Raw genomic sequence first — 19,140 nt, 5'->3', positions numbered from 1 at the left:
AGCCAGGCATTTATGTTTTTATGATGCTCAAGTTCACAAATGTTTTTGAATATACTACCCTTATTCCTTATATAGCTGTTATCATTCCCATTTTACAGATGGAAAAACTGAATCAAAGACGTGTAGTGACTCATTCAAAGTCACACACAGTAAGTGGAAGCAAAGCTGGTCTTGAAATTTATTCATGGATTTAGTGTCACAATCACCCAGAAATCTGCTGTATTTCTGGCACTATCCTTGACCCTAGAAAATAGATGAACAAAAAGCTTGCTTTTTCCTCTAGCTTGTCACTCCCTACTCAGGGCCTATGAATAGGGCAGGCATCCCCTGAACTCAGTTACTAGCCTGAACAGCCTTTAAAGATCTCAACTTCATAGGTTTTGGGACAAAGTTTTGTTAAAAGGATCTTTATATTTCTAAGGTTATATGGTGGGTTTATTTTCCTCTAGGATTTCTGCTTTGTGAACCAAATAGAGGCATTTAAGTCTGAGGTACTGGGAATCCAGGAAAGCTAGCTTGTGCAATGTAGCCTAAAGGTTATAGGCTTCTACCCACTCTGCCAGAATAGAGACAAGTCCCCTAAAGAGAAAGCTATATAGTTCTTCTTGACAGGGAATGCCAACTCAGAAATGATGGGAGTAGAAAGTATATTAAGAATTTATACTCGGGGCTGGAGAGATTGTTCAGTGGTTAAGGTGCTTGCCTGCAAAGTGTAAGGACCCAAGTTCAGTTCCCCAGTACCCATATAATACCAGACATACAAAGTGGCACATGCATCTGGAGTTCATTTGCAGTGGCTAGAGGACCTTGCACACCCATTTTCTCTCTCTTCCTATCTGCCTCTTTAAGTAAATAAGTAATAAAAATAAAACATGTTTAAAGAATTTATACTTATACTTATTAATGTATTTCAATTATTTTTGGCCCCTGTATTAGTAAAGAACATTGAGAACATCAGAGTTTTCTTGGAAAGCTAGTCACCAATTATTAGGGCCTGTGTGCTCAGAACAATGTCTGAGTGGTATGTAGAGTACGGAATTCCCATAAAACCAACTTTTAGGGGGCTGGAGAGATGGCTTAGCAGTTAAGCGCTTGCCTGTGAAGCCTAAGGACCCTGGTTCGAGGCTCGGTACCCCAGGTCCCACGTTAGCCAGATGCACAAGGGGTCGCACGCATCTGGAGTTCATTTGCAGTGGCTGGAAGCCCAGGCGCGCCCGTTCTCAATCTCTCTCTCTCTCTGTCTCTTTCTCTCTCTCTCTCTGTCACTCTCAAATAAATAAATAAAAAATGAACCAAAAAAATTAGAAAAAAAATCCGACCTTTATTAAGTATTTCCTATGTGCATATGAGCATTATCTCATTTAGTCCATTTTGTACAGGAAAATGAGGCACAGACAAATTCATGCACTTCTCCCAAGGCTATACCTGGTAATTGGTCCTGCAGTAATGTCCACCTGGAATGTGTATTTGCAAAGCCCACTCCTCTAGCCCTTTAGCAACAGTGCTTCTCCTGATCCAGTGAGTTGCAAGAGTAGTGGAAAAAATGAAACAACAACACTATGAACAAGTAAGTATAGATAAACAGCACTTAGTGATTATAGGATAGGCCTGAGCGGAGGGCTCAGGGGATAAAGCACTTGCCATGCAAGCATGAGTACTGAATTATTTTAGATCCCCAGAACTCACATAAAGCCAGACACTATAGTGAGTCCATAAACCCAGTGCATTTACAGAAAGAAGGGAGGCAGAGACAGGAGAATCTCCCAGATCCTGTGGGTCAGCAACCTGGCAAATGCAGTGGTGAACAATGAGAGATGCTGCCACCAAGTAAGGTAGAAGGTGAGGATCAACACCCAAAGTGTCCTCTGACTTCCACATAAGTACCATGGCACAAGCACACCCACACTTCATGAAAACACACACTCACAAAATAAAAATAGCCACAGATAAATCATAATGAAAAATTATGTCTGTGTACTAATAAAACTTTATTTAGAAAAACAGACCATGGGCCAGATTTAGTTTACAAGCTATAGTTTCTAACCCCTTAGATAAATTCATTACATTTATAGTTTTCTCAAAGGAGATCAACTTATGCTGCAAGCAACAGTTGGGAGGAATTTTTGTTTGTTTACTTGTGGTTTTTTGTTTGTTTGTTTTGTATTGGCTGGCCTTCTACTTGAAGCTTTGTCCCCAAATCTTCCCAAGACTGGCTGTTTTTGTTATCAAATCTCTTGTCAGATGTCATGTGATCAGGACAGCTTCTCTAAGGAACAAGTTAAGAGAGACCCCCCTCAGGTCAATCTACAATATCACCTCATCTTATTTCCATATAGCAATTTTGCTTTCTGAAGTTGTGCTTATCTTGATCTGTCTCTTCCAGCTCTCTTAGAATATAAGTTCCTCATTATGGGATCATCTTTACTTTGTGGGGCTGGAAGATAACCAGTTTTAAGTTACTTCCTAGGAATTATAAGCATGCCCTTTTGGTAGTAGTTGGTTTCCCTGTTTCTGTTCCTGAGTAGACCATAGCCTTCATCATAGGGGCCCATCACTCAGAGCCTGTGACATCACTGCAATTAAGAAAGCAATTCCACAGGACTGGAAAGATGGCTTAGTGGTTAAGGTGCTTGTCTGCAAAGCCAAAGAACCCAGGTTCAATTCCCCAGGGACCCATATAAGCCAGATGAACAAGGTAGTACATGTGTCTGGAGTTTGTTTGCAGTGGCCTGAGGCCCTGGCATGCCCATTCTATCTGCCTCTTTCTCTCTCAAATAAGATCCTTTAAAAAAAGAACGAAAGAAAGAAAGTGACCATCTTTGGGGAACCAGAAGATGACAGCATCTGACTATGGTCACTCCTTGGCCAGGAGTAGGCCATTTGAGCTTCTGAATGATACCATGATGCTTAAATTGTAGACTGAAATAGAAACTTCCTCCTGCTCATTTTATCAAACTTCAGGGATGGAGAGATTGCTTAGTGGTTAAGGCACTTGCCTGCAAGGCCTAAGGGCCCATATTTGACTCCCCAGATCCCACATAAGCCAGACTCACAGGTGATGCAAGCATGCAAGGTCACACATGCACACAAGGTGGCACATGCATCTGTAGTTTGATTTCAGTGGCTGGAGGCCCTGGCACACCAAATTTTTCTCTCTCTTTCTCTATCTCTCTCATTATTATTCATAAAAATAAAAAGGCCAATCTGTTAGGCTTGCCTCAAAAAGTGAAACAAAGCCCTCAGATGGGAATGGGGGTGCACACCCATAATCCCAGCATTTGAGATGAAGACTGAGGCAAGAGAACCATAAGTTTAAGGCCAGTCTGAAGTAAATAATAAGACCCTGCCTCAAAACATTGGGGAGCAGGAAAGATGGCTCATGCAAGCATGAAGTTACCTGTGTTTGGATCCCCAGCACCCATATAGATGCCAGGTGAACATGGTGACCTGCCTGAAATCCCAACACTCGAGAGACAGAGACAGATGATCCCCAGGGTGAGCTCTCTAGCTAGGCTAGTCACATCAGCAAACTCTGGGTTCAATGAGAGATTGTATCTCAGTAAATAAGATAGGAGGGAGAATGAAGAACACACCGAACCCCAACCTCTGGTCTACACACACACAGGCCCACTTACCAGCACACACACACACACACACACACTAAATACACTAAAAAATAAAAGTTAAAAAATAAAGTTCTTTAGGGGGAAGAGGGCTCAGTTGAAAAAGGCACTTGATTGCAAAGCCTGTTGGCCTGGGTTCAATTCCAAAACTACCCACATAAGCCAGATGCAAAAAGTAAAGTTCTCTATTGGAGTGTTAGTGCTTAAACAAACAAACAAAAAACACCAAAAAGCAAATAATCCTCCTCAGTAATCTACAGCTATAATAAAATTTGACCTGTATGAGACTGCTTTTATCAGGTAGGCCACTTGCTAGCCTGCTGTCAACAGTGCCTGGCTCTATGACCTCTGCTCCAACTGTCTTTTATTACCAGAACTTCTAGCCCTCTAAACGATGGATGCCTTCTCAGCCAGTGGGCAAGGTTAAGTTTCTCTTGAGTTTGCCCTAAATCTTTCCTTTCTATGCAACAGAAGTGGGAGGACCCACTGACCTCTGACTAGGTCACAGTGAGAGCTACAGCATTTCACTCCAAGCCCCTTATAAAAGGGTATGCTTTCTTCTAAAAGTTGGAACCTCAGAAATGCCATTTTGTTTTGAAGTTTAACACACTAAAAATAAAACCTGGCTCAATTGTAGCAATAGCATGCTTCTTCACCAAGGTCTAGCTTTTCCTACAGTGGACTTCTGTGTTATTTTATATGTAATCTTGCTATATGTTTCCTTTAGGTAGATGCATAATGATAAAGATGTATTAATATTTATGCTGTATTCCAGTGAAAGTCAAATGGGACCAGTTCTTTAGCTGCTATTATTTGAAAAGGATGTTTATTTGAAAGGTATACAGATTAAATACTTCTCAGCCTGTTCCCTTAGCAACAGGTTCAGGCTGTTTCTACTAGAGCTTAAGCTGCTGCCATAAAGCTAACTTTGCAAAGCATACACAGAAATGTGCCATGATTTTTGTTTTCATAAGTAATATGACCTAATCAGTTTGTCATTCATGCCTAAAATCCCAGAAAGCAATGCTCATGAACTTCACAGTGCTATCAAGAAATGTATAGCGAGTGTCAGATGTATCATCTATAACCCTTGCTGTACGCAGCTCACTTTTAGGATGTAACTGTGAAGGCAATAACAGGGCTCTGAACACGGTTGTATCTAGGCACTGAATCACTTGCCAACTGAGAGAAAACAAAATTGTTCCCAGAATTTAAAATTTTTTCACTGTTACCACAACTCTTTCACTTGGAGCAATGAGAATGTTACTTTGCTACCAGAATGGTTAGTGAATGACAAGTATGTTGCATATAATGAATGATGAAGGTGTGGAGGATCAAAACTGTTTGATTCAACAGGTGCCACAAATCACAGCCCAGAGAGTGTCTCCAACAAAACAGTGGTGAAGAGCAAAGCTGGGAGCTGCTCCATGCAACACTACCCTTTCAAACCTGTAGTTTAGGGCAAATTCCATAGCCTGTGCTACCATTGTTGTAAGTGAGAGTAATAATAATGTCATCCCAAGATAATCCCGGACATTCCAGACAGCGCCTGCACACAATATGCAAAGCATAAGAGAGTGCCTTAAGTTAGATAACACGCTGTATTGCTGTTAAGTATCTTTAAGAACCTACAAACTACTGCTTTCAAGTCCATGAATAGCAGCATCTTTTCGGTCTAATGATTTGAGATAACAGCTTTCAAATTATACAAATTCATAACGTAGGAAGGAGATGAGTGCTTCTGACAGGGGAACATCTCGTCTCACTTTGTACAATCGATACTATTTAGAAATCTATGTATAATATATGCATGAGTCATCAGACCATTTTCATAGCATGTGATATTTCAAATCCACATAGTATTTATTGTAAAATTTATTGCTCTCTGACTTGGGAAGTTAAGGAGAACCTTTAGAATTCCAGGGCTTCCCCTGCCTAGCTGTGTGTTTTCTGTCAAGTTATCATCTGAAAAATATAGAAAAAGGGGAGTGGGGAAGAAGCATGGGGTTATTTTACTGATGAAATACAACCCCATAAACAAATTGCTTTGCATAGTTAAGTATTAATAATGAAACGATGTATTGTTTTCATAGATGTAGCAATTACCTTTTCATTGCTGGGCCAGAACGCCTGACCAGAAGCAGCTATGGAGGAAGGAAAGGGTTTATGTCAGCTTACAGATTCAAAGGGAAGTTTCAGCATGCCAGACCAAATGGGTGTCATATTTGTCACCACAGCCAAGAGAGAGCAGCAAGAGTGAGCTACTAACACTGACAAGGGGGCTGGACTATAATGTCCTAAGACCCACCCCCAGAAACACACCTCCTCCCAAAAGCTTCACCAGTTGAGGACTGAGTATGAGGCTTAATCACAAACACATTAGGCTGTGGGGACATTCCATATTCAAACCACCACAATGGATACCCAGTAAATAGTTAGCATCAAAATATTAAATATCACTGACAGTGGTGACTCATGCTTAAAGTCCCATCACTCAGAAGGCTGAAGCAGGAAAAATTTAGGTTCCATGCCAGCATTAGCTATATAGTGAGGTCCAGGCCAATTTGAACTATAAAACCCTAACTCAAAATAAAATATATATATTATTTTGAGATTATATGTGTGTGTGTGTGTGTGTGTGTGTGTGTGTGTGTGTGTAATCATTTTGTCTTTTCATTGCAAATCCCGCTAGTCCAAGGGAGCCCCACTTCATTTGATATCCCTTCCCCATTGCCATCCCTGTCAACTCTAGTGTCTGTGTAGTATATATTCCACTTATGGTACCACATCTTCAACTTGTAAACATGCTGCTTTGTAGCTGTCCCCACACTCATTTAAATTATAAGCATGTTGAGTGTAAAAACCAGCCTCACCCTTAGTTGGTCTCTTAATTAATTACCATGTACCTCTGGTACAGGATTCCATGCATTATGAAGTTTATTTCTCTTTTAATATTTGATTTACTTATTGGAGACAGAAAAAGAGAGGGAAACAAATAAAAAGAATGGGACCTTCAGCTACTGCAAGCAAAATCCAGATGCATGCACCACCTTGTGCATCTGGCTTACACGGGTCCTAGGGAATAGAATCTTGGGTCCTTAAGGTTTAACAGGCAATTGCCCTAACCACTAAGCAATCTCTCCAGCCCTACTTCTTTTTAAGAAATATTTATTTATTTATTTGTATGTGTGTGAGAGAGAGAGAAGGAGAGAAAGGAGCAGATACATGAGAGAATAGGTGCACCAGGGCCTCCAGCCACTGCAAACAAACTCCAGACGCATGCACCACCTTGTACATCTGGCTTTACGTGGGTACCAGGAAATCTAAGTTGGGTCCTTAAGCTTTACAGGCAAGCAACTTAGCCACTGAGCCATCTCTCCAGCCCTAAATTTTGTTCCTTGATGGAGAAAACCAGAAGTCATTATATATTTTTGTTCCCAAATAAAAGAATGAGAGTAAACAGAAAACAAGATTGAGTCCATGCTAAAGTGGAACATCCAGGAGGAACTGAGAATGTCATCAGACAGCCTTATAAACACAGAATATGTGATGCCCTGCTTAAAAGGGGAGAGAGAGAGAGAGAGAGAGAGCGCAAGAGAGAGCAGTGTACTGTCAGCTTCCTCTGATCGTCCCCACAGTTAGAAGCTCAGGGTAGAATCTTGCACAGCAAGAAGAAAGGAATGACTCCTATGAGTAGTAGCTATCCAAGGTAAGTGGAGCAACCAGAATGTCAACAGAAGAGACACGAGAAGTATGACACGTGCATGGACATGTAGAAGCCACATATGTAGAAAATGAAAGGAGACAATTAACTCTCATAAAAGTATCATTGGAACACCTCAAAGCAATGCTCTACACAGATCTGTGGAGACTGAATAGATATTAAGAAGCATTTAGAAATAAAACATGGTAGGCAAGTACATGTAACTGGAACAGAGGAAGAGAAAGACTAGATAGTACTGATGGAAGACCAGGGAGCTATGAATAAGCCAGTCAACAAATTCCCAAATGATGGGCTGGGAAGATGGCTCAGCAGTTAAAGGCCCTTTTGCTTGCAAACCTTGCTGACCTGGGGTTCAGTTCCCCAGTGTCCACGTAAAGCCAGATGCACAAAATGGCACACACATCTAGAGTTCATTGACAGTTCCAAGATTCCCTGGTGCACCCATACACAATCTCTCTCTTTGTTCCGCCCTCCCTTTACTTCTCTCCCTTTACTTTTTTCCTTCTCTTCCTCTCTCCCTCTCAACCTCCTCCTCTCTCAAATACTAAATAAAATTTAGAAAGAAAAAAAAAATCCCCAAAGATGTCAGACTCATAACCACACTAGCACTCCATGGGTAAAATCCTAAAGCAGTGAGAACTGAGAACAACCAAGATCAAGGATAAGAGTAGATGGGTGAGTCCCTGGCAGGAAACGAACAGTCCCTAGCATAGCATCTAGAGCCCTGGTGAAACCACAGAGGCACTGATAAGATAAGAATGAGAGCTGCTTTCATGGTGAGCCTGACAACCTGCACCAGACACTGAGTATATTCAAAACACACCAAAGCAGAAATCCAGAAGCTGCTGAGAGCTCAGCACTAAAGTAGATTTAAAGCACACCCACCAAGGCTCAGGGAATCTTGCAGAAGAGGGGACAGGAAGAATGTAAGAGCCACATAGGGTGGGAAGAAATATCCAGAGACATTGCCCTCCACCAGCCCCCCAGCAATAACTGACTGCTATTATCACAGCTTATAACCCACAACTCCATGATGAATAACAGAAATCCCACTAAGGAGGATCCTCATTGGAGTTGGGGCAAGAATTAAGGAAAATGATGGTACCAACATAAGATATGCCCATACAAAGTTTCTACTTAATTTTTAAAAAACTAAAATAAATAAAAATCCCTGAATGACCACTGAGAATAAGTCATTGAAAAGCTCAAATAGGGCTGGAGAGATGGCTTAATTGTTAAGCGCTTGCCTGTGAAGCCTAAGGACCCCGGTTCAAGGCTCGATTCCCCAGGACCCACGTTAGCCAGATGCACAAGGGGCACATGCTTCTGGAGTTCATTTGCAGTGGCTGGAGGCCCTGGTGTGCCCATTCTCTCTCTTTCTCTGTCACTTTCAAATAAATAGAAATAATTTTTTAAAAACTTGTTAAAAATGTTAAAAAAAAAAACTCAAATAAAACTGCTTTAGCCGGGCGTGGTGACACACACCTTTAATCCCAGCACTTGGGAGATAGAGGTAGGAGGATTGCTGTGAGTTCAAGGCCACCCTGAGACTACATACTGAATTCCAGGTCAGCCTAAGCTAGAGAGACACCCTACCTCAAAAAACCAAAATAAATAAATAAATAAAACTGATTTATGCTCACAGACGTTCTTATGCCTCAATCAGCTGTTACTAGTGTGAGAAAACTGAGACTATATGTAAGAAAATCAGAGCCAGGGTTTTTATTTTTCCTAACGCCTGGTGTTTTACTAAAGATTGTGACATGGATTTGTATGAATTCAAATCGTTTTTGAAACTGTTACCAAAAAAGCATACTGTTGAAAAATTAACATCTAAACTGGGCATGATGGCTCATGCCTCTAATTCCAGCACTTGGGAGGCTGAGATCAAAGGATTGTCATGAGTGTGAGGCCAGCTTGAGTTTCCAAGTGAGCCTGGGCTACAGTGAGACCCTGCCTCAAAAAAAAGAAAATGTAATATCTAAAGTTTTAGGTAATGATCTCTGTTACCTAATCCATAATGAAATTTGAAAACAGGGACAAGACATGATTTTATTTTTTAAAAAAGTGAATTATCTGTTTCTATCTGACTAGGTTCCTCAAGATGAATGGACAGGGTACACACCTCGAGGTAAAGATGACGAGATTCCATGCCGAAGGATGCGAAGTGGCAGCTATATCAAGGCCATGGGGGATGAAGATAGTGGGGACTCAGACACAAGTCCCAAGGCTACTCCCAAAGTTGCTGCACGAAGAGAAAGCTATCTCAAGGCTACCCAGCCATCACTCACAGAACTCACCACGCTCAAGTAAGTCATTCTAACATGATAACCCTCATCGTCATTTCCTCATGTTATGTCACATAGGATCAGGTTATGAGACCCCAAGACTTAGTGAAGCAGAAAACATTCCTCAGATGAGGTGGTCTAAGGTGCTGAATGGTCTATTGATTTTTAAACCTGACTTGTATATAACAGTGTCTTCAAAGACAGAGGAACTCTGGTCTACTCTTCATTGACTACAAGCTGAACTCTTAACCACTAGAAAGAAACCACCCAGAAATAATATTTCTGGTCAATGAGAAGATGCATGTAGTTCAATATTAGTCATTTTTTCAGCCACTAAGAGGAACTTTTCCTTAAAAGCCTGATTATTTAGAAAATTGAGCAATATAATAGAGATGATTGTGTTGAGGAATTTTGCAAAAGGTGGTCATGCTTGACAATTGTGCGCTACATGATGGTCCTTGGTATGTAAGTTTTAATGTACATATTGCAATTTGTGAGACCTTAAAAAGATTTTCTGTTTTGAAAAATATGGTGTGAGTAGTCCTTATGCCCATGTGTGCTATTTGGAAACAGAGGATAGCTTTAAACTGCTGACACTGATGATTCAAACAAACATTTAAATTTTAGTATTACTTATAAAGATGAAATTAGAACTTTAGAATGTAGATCTAGGGAGAGAATTACATTCAGATCTGGAGGATATTCTTCAGATAATTAGTATTTTAAGTGCTTGTGATTCTATATTTTGATGGCATGTATGTTACGATTACTATTTATGCAGTCATATTATGATACAAATGAAATATTAAACAACATAAAGCAGACTACATAAAGCAGTGTGGTTAAAATACAGATTGGATTGTGAATCAAGGACATTGGAAAACCTCTGACTATTCTGTGATGAGGACTTGTTTTCAGAGCAAAGTCCATTATATTTTAAAGGACTGGCCAGGGAGAGTCCTCATAGGATTTTTTTTGCCCAAGGGACTATCTACAATTGCTCCAAATCTTTTCATTCAGCTGGTATATTGGTAAACCAACCCACAAGGAGAAGCTGTTCATTCTTTGCTTCCTATTCCAGAGGCCCTTGCACTTTGCTTTAGTGTATTAGCTTCTTAAACTATCAAAACAAGGTTTCACACAAGCTAAGTGGCCTTGAACAATAGAACTTGTTTCTCCCCCCCCCCCCAAATAAAAGCATCTAGATGTTTAAAACTAAGGTGTTGGCAGGACCATGCACCTGCGAAAACATGCAGAGGTCAGTCCTTCCCTGACTCCTCCTGAATTCTGGCTGTGGTCAGTTATACTTGGTGTTCCTTGGCTTGCAACTGCACACTTGTACCTCTGATGTCACCTGGTGCACTCCCTTCTGTCTTCACAGTGCCGTCTTCCTATGACACCAGTCATGGCATTAGGGACCTCCCTAATGACCTCATTTTAACTTGAGTAAATCTACACTCACTGTTCACATTCACAGATAGTAGTAGTGTATTTGTTGGGGGGCACGACTCAACCTATAGGATGCCCACACAAGGTAAAAGTTGATTGTGGAAATTAAAAAAAAAAAGTCACCTTTGAACATTGATATATCTATCAGAGGCTCAGAAAATTGAATATACCCAGCCTGATCAGAACTGGTTTTGTACAAAAGGCATCTAACCAAGGTGTTTTGAAAGAGGATGGTCAAAGACCCTACTGAAAAATTCCTTTAGCAGACCTTAAATATCTCTTCATAAGAGACCATAATAATCACAACCATGACATAAATGGTGTCATTGGCATCTTCCAAAACAATACCAGTAAAAGAGTGTAAAAAGCAAGAAAGTGATTTAGACTTTCAGGTATTTTGTGTTATTCTAAACCAAGCAATAAGATTCTGTAGCCTTCAGCATCCTCCCACCTCCTGGAGCTGCTCTTAGGATGTACTGGTCACATTTGCTGAATGGCACCTTGGGTCTTAGATGTTGAGATTCACCCCAATGCATGGCTATGGGCAGAATAGAAAGGAGCATTGCTGTGAGGGTGGTGAAGGGAGAAGAGAGCACTCTGAGAAGAGCGGAGGACAGGAACAGATGCTGAGCCAACATTCCCAACTGTGCCTTGGGGACTAGTCCTCTAAGTGCTGAAGCTCTTATGAGTCTTTCCTTCTCCTTAGCCTTCTAAACGGTATTATCCCTCACTAATTTCTTAGGCTATATGTTGACAGACATGTAAGTTTTAAGAGCAGAAAGGCAAATAGTGGCCAGGCTGATGTTCTAGAGAATTGGCTACTTCAGAAAATTAGATATACGTCAAACAATGAAATGGTTGAACTGAATATGAGTTAGTAGTTTCCTCCAAACCTGTGAAAATTCAAATAGAAACTATTTGACTAGAAAAGATCTTATAAACTGAAAAATATTTTATATTGCTCAGGACAGAGTCATCAAGCCATCTCTGTTGACCCCTTTTCTTCAGCAAGTGAAAGAACTTCTGACCAAGCATGTCTTTCTTTTCTGTGCAACCACAATACCCCCCAGAATTTCTTCTTCATTTATCTTTCATGTGTCTTATAAGTTCCACTTATCATTGTGGTCTACATGTTAAGCTTTCTGAATTACATATAATTATTTAGTGATCTCTAGCTTAATAGGATTTAAGGAGGTAAAAATTCAAACATAACATGACTCATAATTAATTCTGTCTTTTATCCCTTGATGATGTTTTGACTGGAGTCATTATTTTTCTAGAAGTTTGAAGCTTTCAGTCCTTCATATGAAAAACAAAATTTACCCATATCCTGGAATTCTAGTTCCCCCAAAAAAGAAAACTATATTTATGTTCCTACTTGTTTGACATTTAAGTCAATTTTTGCCTCCTTCCTCCTCAGCAGTTCACAGCTTTAGGGATGAATCATAGCCATGAACCAAGGTAACTAAAATTAGTCCAGTGAGGTTGAGACAACATTTTGTTTGAGGTTTTCCACTCCCCATCTTCTCTCAGAAATACTGGAGGGAAAGTACTCCTACAGTTCCTTACATTATTTTTCTTTTTGTTTTCTCTCTTCTGTTTTCCAAAGGCAAAGAGAGCTGTTCATGGATGTGGCTTTTATCAGCTACTCAATGTCAGTGACTGAGTCTTCAGATACATGAAGACTAAGGTCAGGAGGCAGAGGTAGGAGGATAACCATGAGTTCAAGGCTATCCTGAGACTACAGAGTGAAATTCTAGATCAGCCTGGGCTAGAGTGAAACCCTACCTCAACAAAAAAGTGCATCTTTGGGCTTACAAGGCTCCTGGGTAGCTCCTCTCTGAGAACTATGGTTTGGCTCTCTCATGTGTCTTACTCTACATCTCTTAACAATTCCCTTCACCTCATGATGAGCTTTCCTTCTTCCTTGGTAATTAGGTAGCAGTGAATTGACATATCCCCCCAATGCTAATATTTTCCAAAGGAATTTCTGAAAATTCAATAATAAGTTGTCAGGCCAGTAGGGGAGAGGTTTAGGGGACAGTTTCCACAAAACATATTACCATGGTTTGGCTCTGAAAAAGAACTTATGTCTTTTATTTGAAGTTGCTATAATACACAGTTGATTCTCAAACCTGGACTATTATTGTTACCATGGCTAGTTAAAACCATGCCCAAATCACATCTTAGAATTTTGTCCACTCAACATACTATAGAAAGAATGTTTTAAAATTATATTAAGTATACTATTATTGAAAGGATTGTAAAGTTAAGTTCAAATATCAACTAATCCAAAGCATATAGTCCTTTAAATTTTCTTCATATATGAATATTTTTATCCAGGCAGTAAGGGGAAATTTTCCTCTAGAAGAAATAGTCTTTACTATTATAGACTTTGAAACTCATCAGAAATTGGTTTTTAAAAGGGGGACCCAGATTTTGTAATAGGACCAGTCAAAGCTCTTAGCAATGTTTTATCATTAAATTATTATATTTATTGAGGGAACTACAGAGGCAAAGAAAGACACCCACGTGACTAAAGCTACCATGTGGGAGTGCCTGGGGAAACCATAGAAAAAAAGAGAAAAAAAAGTTTAAAGAGTTCCTGCCTTGTGGAGAGCTGGAGGGGATAAGGAGCCCATGTGGAGAGGAAAGGCTGGGGGCCTCCATTGAGCTCAGCCTGGCTAGGCGTGGGGCAAGGGAGAGCTCATCCACAGCTGAACGCTCCCAAGTGATCAGACAGCCTGCCTGCCCTCTAGCAATTTTTATAAAGGGTCTGCCAAAACCTTCAGGAAAGCTTATTTCTAATTCCAAATGTCTTGAAGGCAGACAGTTTTTCATTTTCAGGAACATTAATTATTTTCTCTCTCTCTCTAGCCCTCACCTCTTTAAAAAAAAAAAAAAAGTTGGCAGATCAGTTGTTCTTTTTTTTTTTTTTATTTTTCAAGGTAGGGCTTCACTCTAGCCCAGGCTGACCTGGAATTCACTCTAGTCTCAGAGTGGCCTTGAACTCACAGTGATCCTCCTACCTCTGCCTCACGAGTGCTGGGATTAAAGGCGTGCGTCACCACGCCCGCAGTTGTTATCAGCATTGTACTAAGTACCTGACAAACATCCACTCCTAGAAGAAAGGGCCTATACTGGCTCACAGTATCAGAGGATAGAGTCTGTCATGGTGAGGAAGGCATGGCACTGTTTAAGGTTATAACAGGAGCAAGAAGCTGGGATTCCTCACATCTGGGCAGACCAGGAAGCAGACAGATATAAAGACAAGTGCTCAGCTGGCTGCTTCCTCCCCCCCCCCCCAGCACTTTTTTTTTAATTCAGTCTGAGGCTTCAGCCACCTGTATTCAATGTGGGGCTGCTAGAAACATCCTAGCAGGCATTCCCAGGAGTATTTCTCTTGGGTGATTCCAAATCCAGTCAAGTTGACAGTGAAGATGAACCGCCATGGTCAGTGAGATGCTACGGCTGGCTCTGTGCTTCTGGCTATCGGTTCTCCATCTCTGAGTCTATCCAGTAAAAGAAAGCTCCCACTTTTAGCATGGATGGCACCACTTGACTCACCTCCAGCCAGGCCCATGGCAGGCTGCATTAACATATCCCAGCATTAACGAATCCCATCACACTGCCCACTGACTACAGCCTGGGCTTCAGAGCCAATGTGAACATTCTGCTCCTCCATCCAGGACTCACTGATCCATGGTGTCCATGAATGCCATGTGTCATGCACATGAAAGGTCTCTAGGAAGCCTTTTCACACCAGTGAGAAAAATGTAAAGGTGAAGTTTAAAAAGAGGTGATGGGCAGAGCATCGTGGTCCATGACTTTAATCCCAGCACTCTGAAAGCAGAGGTAGGAGGATTGCCATGTGTTTGAGGCCACCCTGAGACTCCAGAGTGAATTCCAGGTCAGCCTGTGAGACCCTACCTCAACACCCCCACCAAAAAAGGGCACTAGTTCCCAGTTTAAAGATATCAGGAATTGTTGGTCATTAGAGTACTTTGGGAAGATATAGAGGGGTATTCTCCTTCAACCGGAACTCTGAAGATTGAAAATTAATCAGTCCTGCATAAGGAGACCAAAGCTATAACCTCTTGCTGGAGTCTCTTGTTTGTCATTGTATCAGTTTCTTTTTCTCTCCCTAGACACACTGTGTCCTCTGCCTGCTCCTCGCGCTCCACACGCCCCTCCTACCCACCGACTGTTCTTCATGTTTTTTCTCTTCCCAGAAAAAGAGGAGGGGTGGAGGAGATAGGAGGGAGATTTGCTATTTTTTCCCAAGGATATGGGGGGGAAAACATATTTTTTGAAAAATAGCAATATATATCATCCATCTTTGTCCTAAGTATGTGAAATGTCTTTGTTGCTTAGTTGTCTCTTTTCCTCAAATGCTTTTCCATTCTTCCACCTTTCCCACTGTATATTTGTGACATAAAATAACATTTCATACAACAATAGGGAGGACAGACTAGCACAACCATGCACTACAACATTGTGAATTTACTCGCTCAGTGATATAAATTTGGAATAGCTTGTCATCTTTCCCTGACCATCTTTTTGTTATTGTCTTCAATCCTTCCAAATCCTCTTCTGCTTTCCAAATTGATAAGAAATGGGGAAAGATTAAAACAGGAATATCATTCTCAGCCATAGGTAAACTATCACTTGCTCATAGGCAAAGATTTAAATGCTGTTCAAACCCCTACTAGAAACAGGCCTGATTGACAGGTGGGGGCGGGTCGTGGAGTGTTATAATCCAGCCCCACTTGGTGCTCTGCTGACGTGATGATGTGATGCTTTCTACTCCTGCCATGCTTTCCCTACCATGATAGAAACTTTTCCTTGAAAATGGTAAGCTTAAAATAAACACTTCCCATCTATTAAAAAAAAAAGAACTAACTGAAACCACAGTGAAATATTTAAGAGAGCTTTAAACTTTTAATCTTCTATTTATTTACTCATTTGAGAGAGAGATAGAGGCAAATCGAGGGAGAATGGGTGCACCATGGCCTCCAGCCACTCCAAACAAACTCCAGATGCATGTGATACCTTGTACACCTGGCCTTATGTAGGTACTAGGGAATTGAGCTTAAGTTCTTTGGCTTTGCAGGCAAGTACCTTAATGGCTAAGCCATCTCTTCAGCCCCAAAAGAGAGTTTTAAATGAAGCAGAAAGTGGAGGTAAAAAGCTGAGAAGTTACCAGAGGAAAAGACAGCAGGCTATGCAGAGCTGTGTAAATAAGGTCAGGGGACCTCAGGAAAATGTGACCAGGAAAGAACTCAGATGAGGGTGCTGGAGGTGAAGGATCCCCACTCCTCTTAGGAAGGACTGACAAAAGATTCTTCCCACTGTCCTGTGGGGGAAGAAAGACAAGTACTGCTTGAAAAGAGCCTTAAAATCCCTCCTTGCCTACCTTCTGGCTGTCATCCGTCCAATTTTATATCTACGTCTCCTATTAAAGTACAGACTGCCAGGTACAGGGAATACTCTAATTACAATCAGAAACTGTATTTATTCATGCAGTAAACACTTAACTTAGTACCTTTAATACTTAAGTGCCATGGGAATCAGTTACACCTTGGTTTTGATAAATTTACTATATGTTTTACTAAAACCTGATCTTCTAGAACTTATACACAAATGCTGTAACCTAGAAGACTGGCACTCCAGAGAGGGAAGGGCACACTGTTTACAGGTGAGAGGTATCAAAGCTGATCCTTGCCTTAGTCCATTTCCCATTGCTAGCACTGAACAGTATAGACTAGGCAAATTATAAAATTTGACTCACTGTTCTGTAGGCTAGAAGTCTAAACACAGGGTGCAGCACCTGGTGATAGTTTCCTGTTTGTCCTAACACGGCAGGGACACCATAGGGAGACCAAGCAGAAGGCATCACAGACAGAGATGCCTAGTCTCCCTGCCTCTTCTTACCATCCTCATGACCTCATCTAATTTCCTAATTCCTAAATACATTCAACCTCCTAATTTTTAACCACTCAGCCATCTCTCCAGCCCACAACCCCCAAATTTCACTGAGCATATAACTTTGAGATTTTTCGCCAACACATGAACTTTGAGGCCATAGTCAATTCATAACCAATTCATTAACAATGAGTTTATTCGGAAAAGAAAATGTACTTGATATGAGCAAGGGAGCTTGCTTGGAAGGGTGTTTTTTTTTTTTTCTTTAATTACAAGATACGTTTTATCAGCATAATTCAAGTGATTGGCTTTGCTTTCATTTTATATCGTTAAAGAAGTCCTCATGTTGGGGCTAGGAAGATGGCTCAGCCATTAAAGGCACTTGTTTGCAAAGCCTGCCAGCCTGGGTTCAATTCCCAAGCCACACATGTAAGTCAGATGCAAAGAGTGGTGCAAGTGTCTGGTGTTCATTTGCAGTGGCAAAGGCCCTGGTGTGCCCATACACCCATACACACACACACACACACACACACACACACACATTAAATAAATAAGAAATGTAAGAAAAATCCTCATCTTGCACCTAGGTAATAGGACACCATGCAGGTTTTAAGTTTTTTTATTATTAATTTTTATTTGAGACAGAGAGAGAGGGAGAGACAGAATGAGAGAGAGAGAGGGAGAATGGGCACTCCAGGGCCTCTAGTTAAACAAACTCCAGATGCATGCGCCACCTTGTGCATCTGGGTTTTGTGGGTACTGGGGAATCAAACCTGAATCCTCAGGCTTCACAAGCAAGTGCTTTAACCACTAAGCCATCTCTCCAGCCCCTGAGAAAACTTTTTTAAATGGAAGCCTGGGTAGACATGTGAGAAGCTGCCCCTAATCCTCTTGGGAAGCAGGCTAAGTCCATAATAAATGCATCTTTATGGGTGGGGGGTGCACATGGAAGAGGGTGGCCGTCAATATACAGAAGGAAATCAGAACTGCAGCCAAGGAGTTTAGGTGACACACCTTAATGTAATCTCGAATTACTTTAGAAAATTTTAGGGAAAATTCCCTGAGTATCTTCTTAGATATCCTGAGTTATATTTCCCTTAGCTCTTTGCTCTTTTTGTCTTGAAGATTTCAGTGTGATAACACAAAGTTACCTACCTAAGATTTTGCAGCCTGAGGACTCTGACTTCGCCCCAAGGTCAGCTCCATACTCGTTTCATGTACATTGCTCGTATATTTTCAAGCTAAGCAAGCTGGAAGAGATTTCAAGCCTCTGAAATAATCCAGAACTTCCTAAATACATCACTTCTCTTATTGCCTCTTTTCTTTAAGTCGGTGGAATTATTCTTTTCTGAAAGGCAGTCATAAAACAGTGTGGTTCACCACTAACCTCTTTGAGATTTACGACATCACTAGTTCTCACTTGAAGGATTCAAGTGGAACAATTTGTCTTGCTGCCACAGCCTTTCTCTGTTCTAACTTCATCCAAAGACTTTCTTTTGTTGTTCTTGTTGTTTTTTTGTTTGGTGTTGATTTTTCAAGATAGGGACTCACTGTAACCCAGGCTGACCTGGAATTCGCAACCTAGTCTCAGGCTGGCCTGGAACTCACAGCGATCCTCCTACCTCTGCCTGTGCTGAGATTACTTTAAGGTGTGTGCCACCACCATTATGCTCATCCAAAAATGTTCTGTGGAACTATTGAAAAATCATCTCTGGATCTCATTTGCATATATACAAAGTCCTCATTAAGACACTTCAAAGGTTCACAGTCAACCTTCATCTTCCTTTGAGAACTTTGCTGATGTCCTACAACTTGTCTATGCCTCAATCACTCTAAGATTATACTTTTTGGGCTCCCAACCTGTACTGGTCAAAACAGGCTGGGTTAAGATGGATGTTTAAAACAGCCTTCGAGGACCTAGAGAGATGCTCAGTCAGTACAGTGCTGGCTGCGCAAATGTGAGGACTGGAGTTCGGCTCCCCACCACTCACATGAGCGGCAAGCAGGCGGGGCAGCTGGCCTGTACGCCTAGAGCTCAGGAAGCAGAGACAGGGTATCTGCGGAGCACGCCGGCTAGCAAGACTAGCCAAGTGAGTGAGTTCTGGATTCAAGTGAGAGACCCTATCTCAAT

General features: G+C 41.2%; 1 protein-coding gene across 6 annotated transcripts in view; it reads left to right on the top strand.

Moving 5' to 3' along the window:
• Positions 1-19,140, top strand: part of Dlgap1 (DLG associated protein 1) — a 961,152-nt gene that overhangs the window by 631,869 nt on the left and 310,143 nt on the right. For all 6 annotated transcript variants that reach the window (XM_045142954.1, XM_045142953.1, XM_045142955.1 and 3 more), the window contains one exon: positions 9,442-9,656. In XM_045142954.1, the coding sequence (XP_044998889.1) occupies positions 9,442-9,656 (215 nt within the window). The remainder of the gene's footprint in view (positions 1-9,441; positions 9,657-19,140) is intronic.

This window comes from Jaculus jaculus, chromosome 2 (genome assembly GCF_020740685.1).
Source record: "Jaculus jaculus isolate mJacJac1 chromosome 2, mJacJac1.mat.Y.cur, whole genome shotgun sequence".
NCBI lineage: Eukaryota > Metazoa > Chordata > Mammalia > Rodentia > Dipodidae > Jaculus > Jaculus jaculus.
The sequence above is the reverse complement of the archived record's forward strand: the minus strand, read 5'-3'. Positions and strand labels throughout refer to the sequence as shown.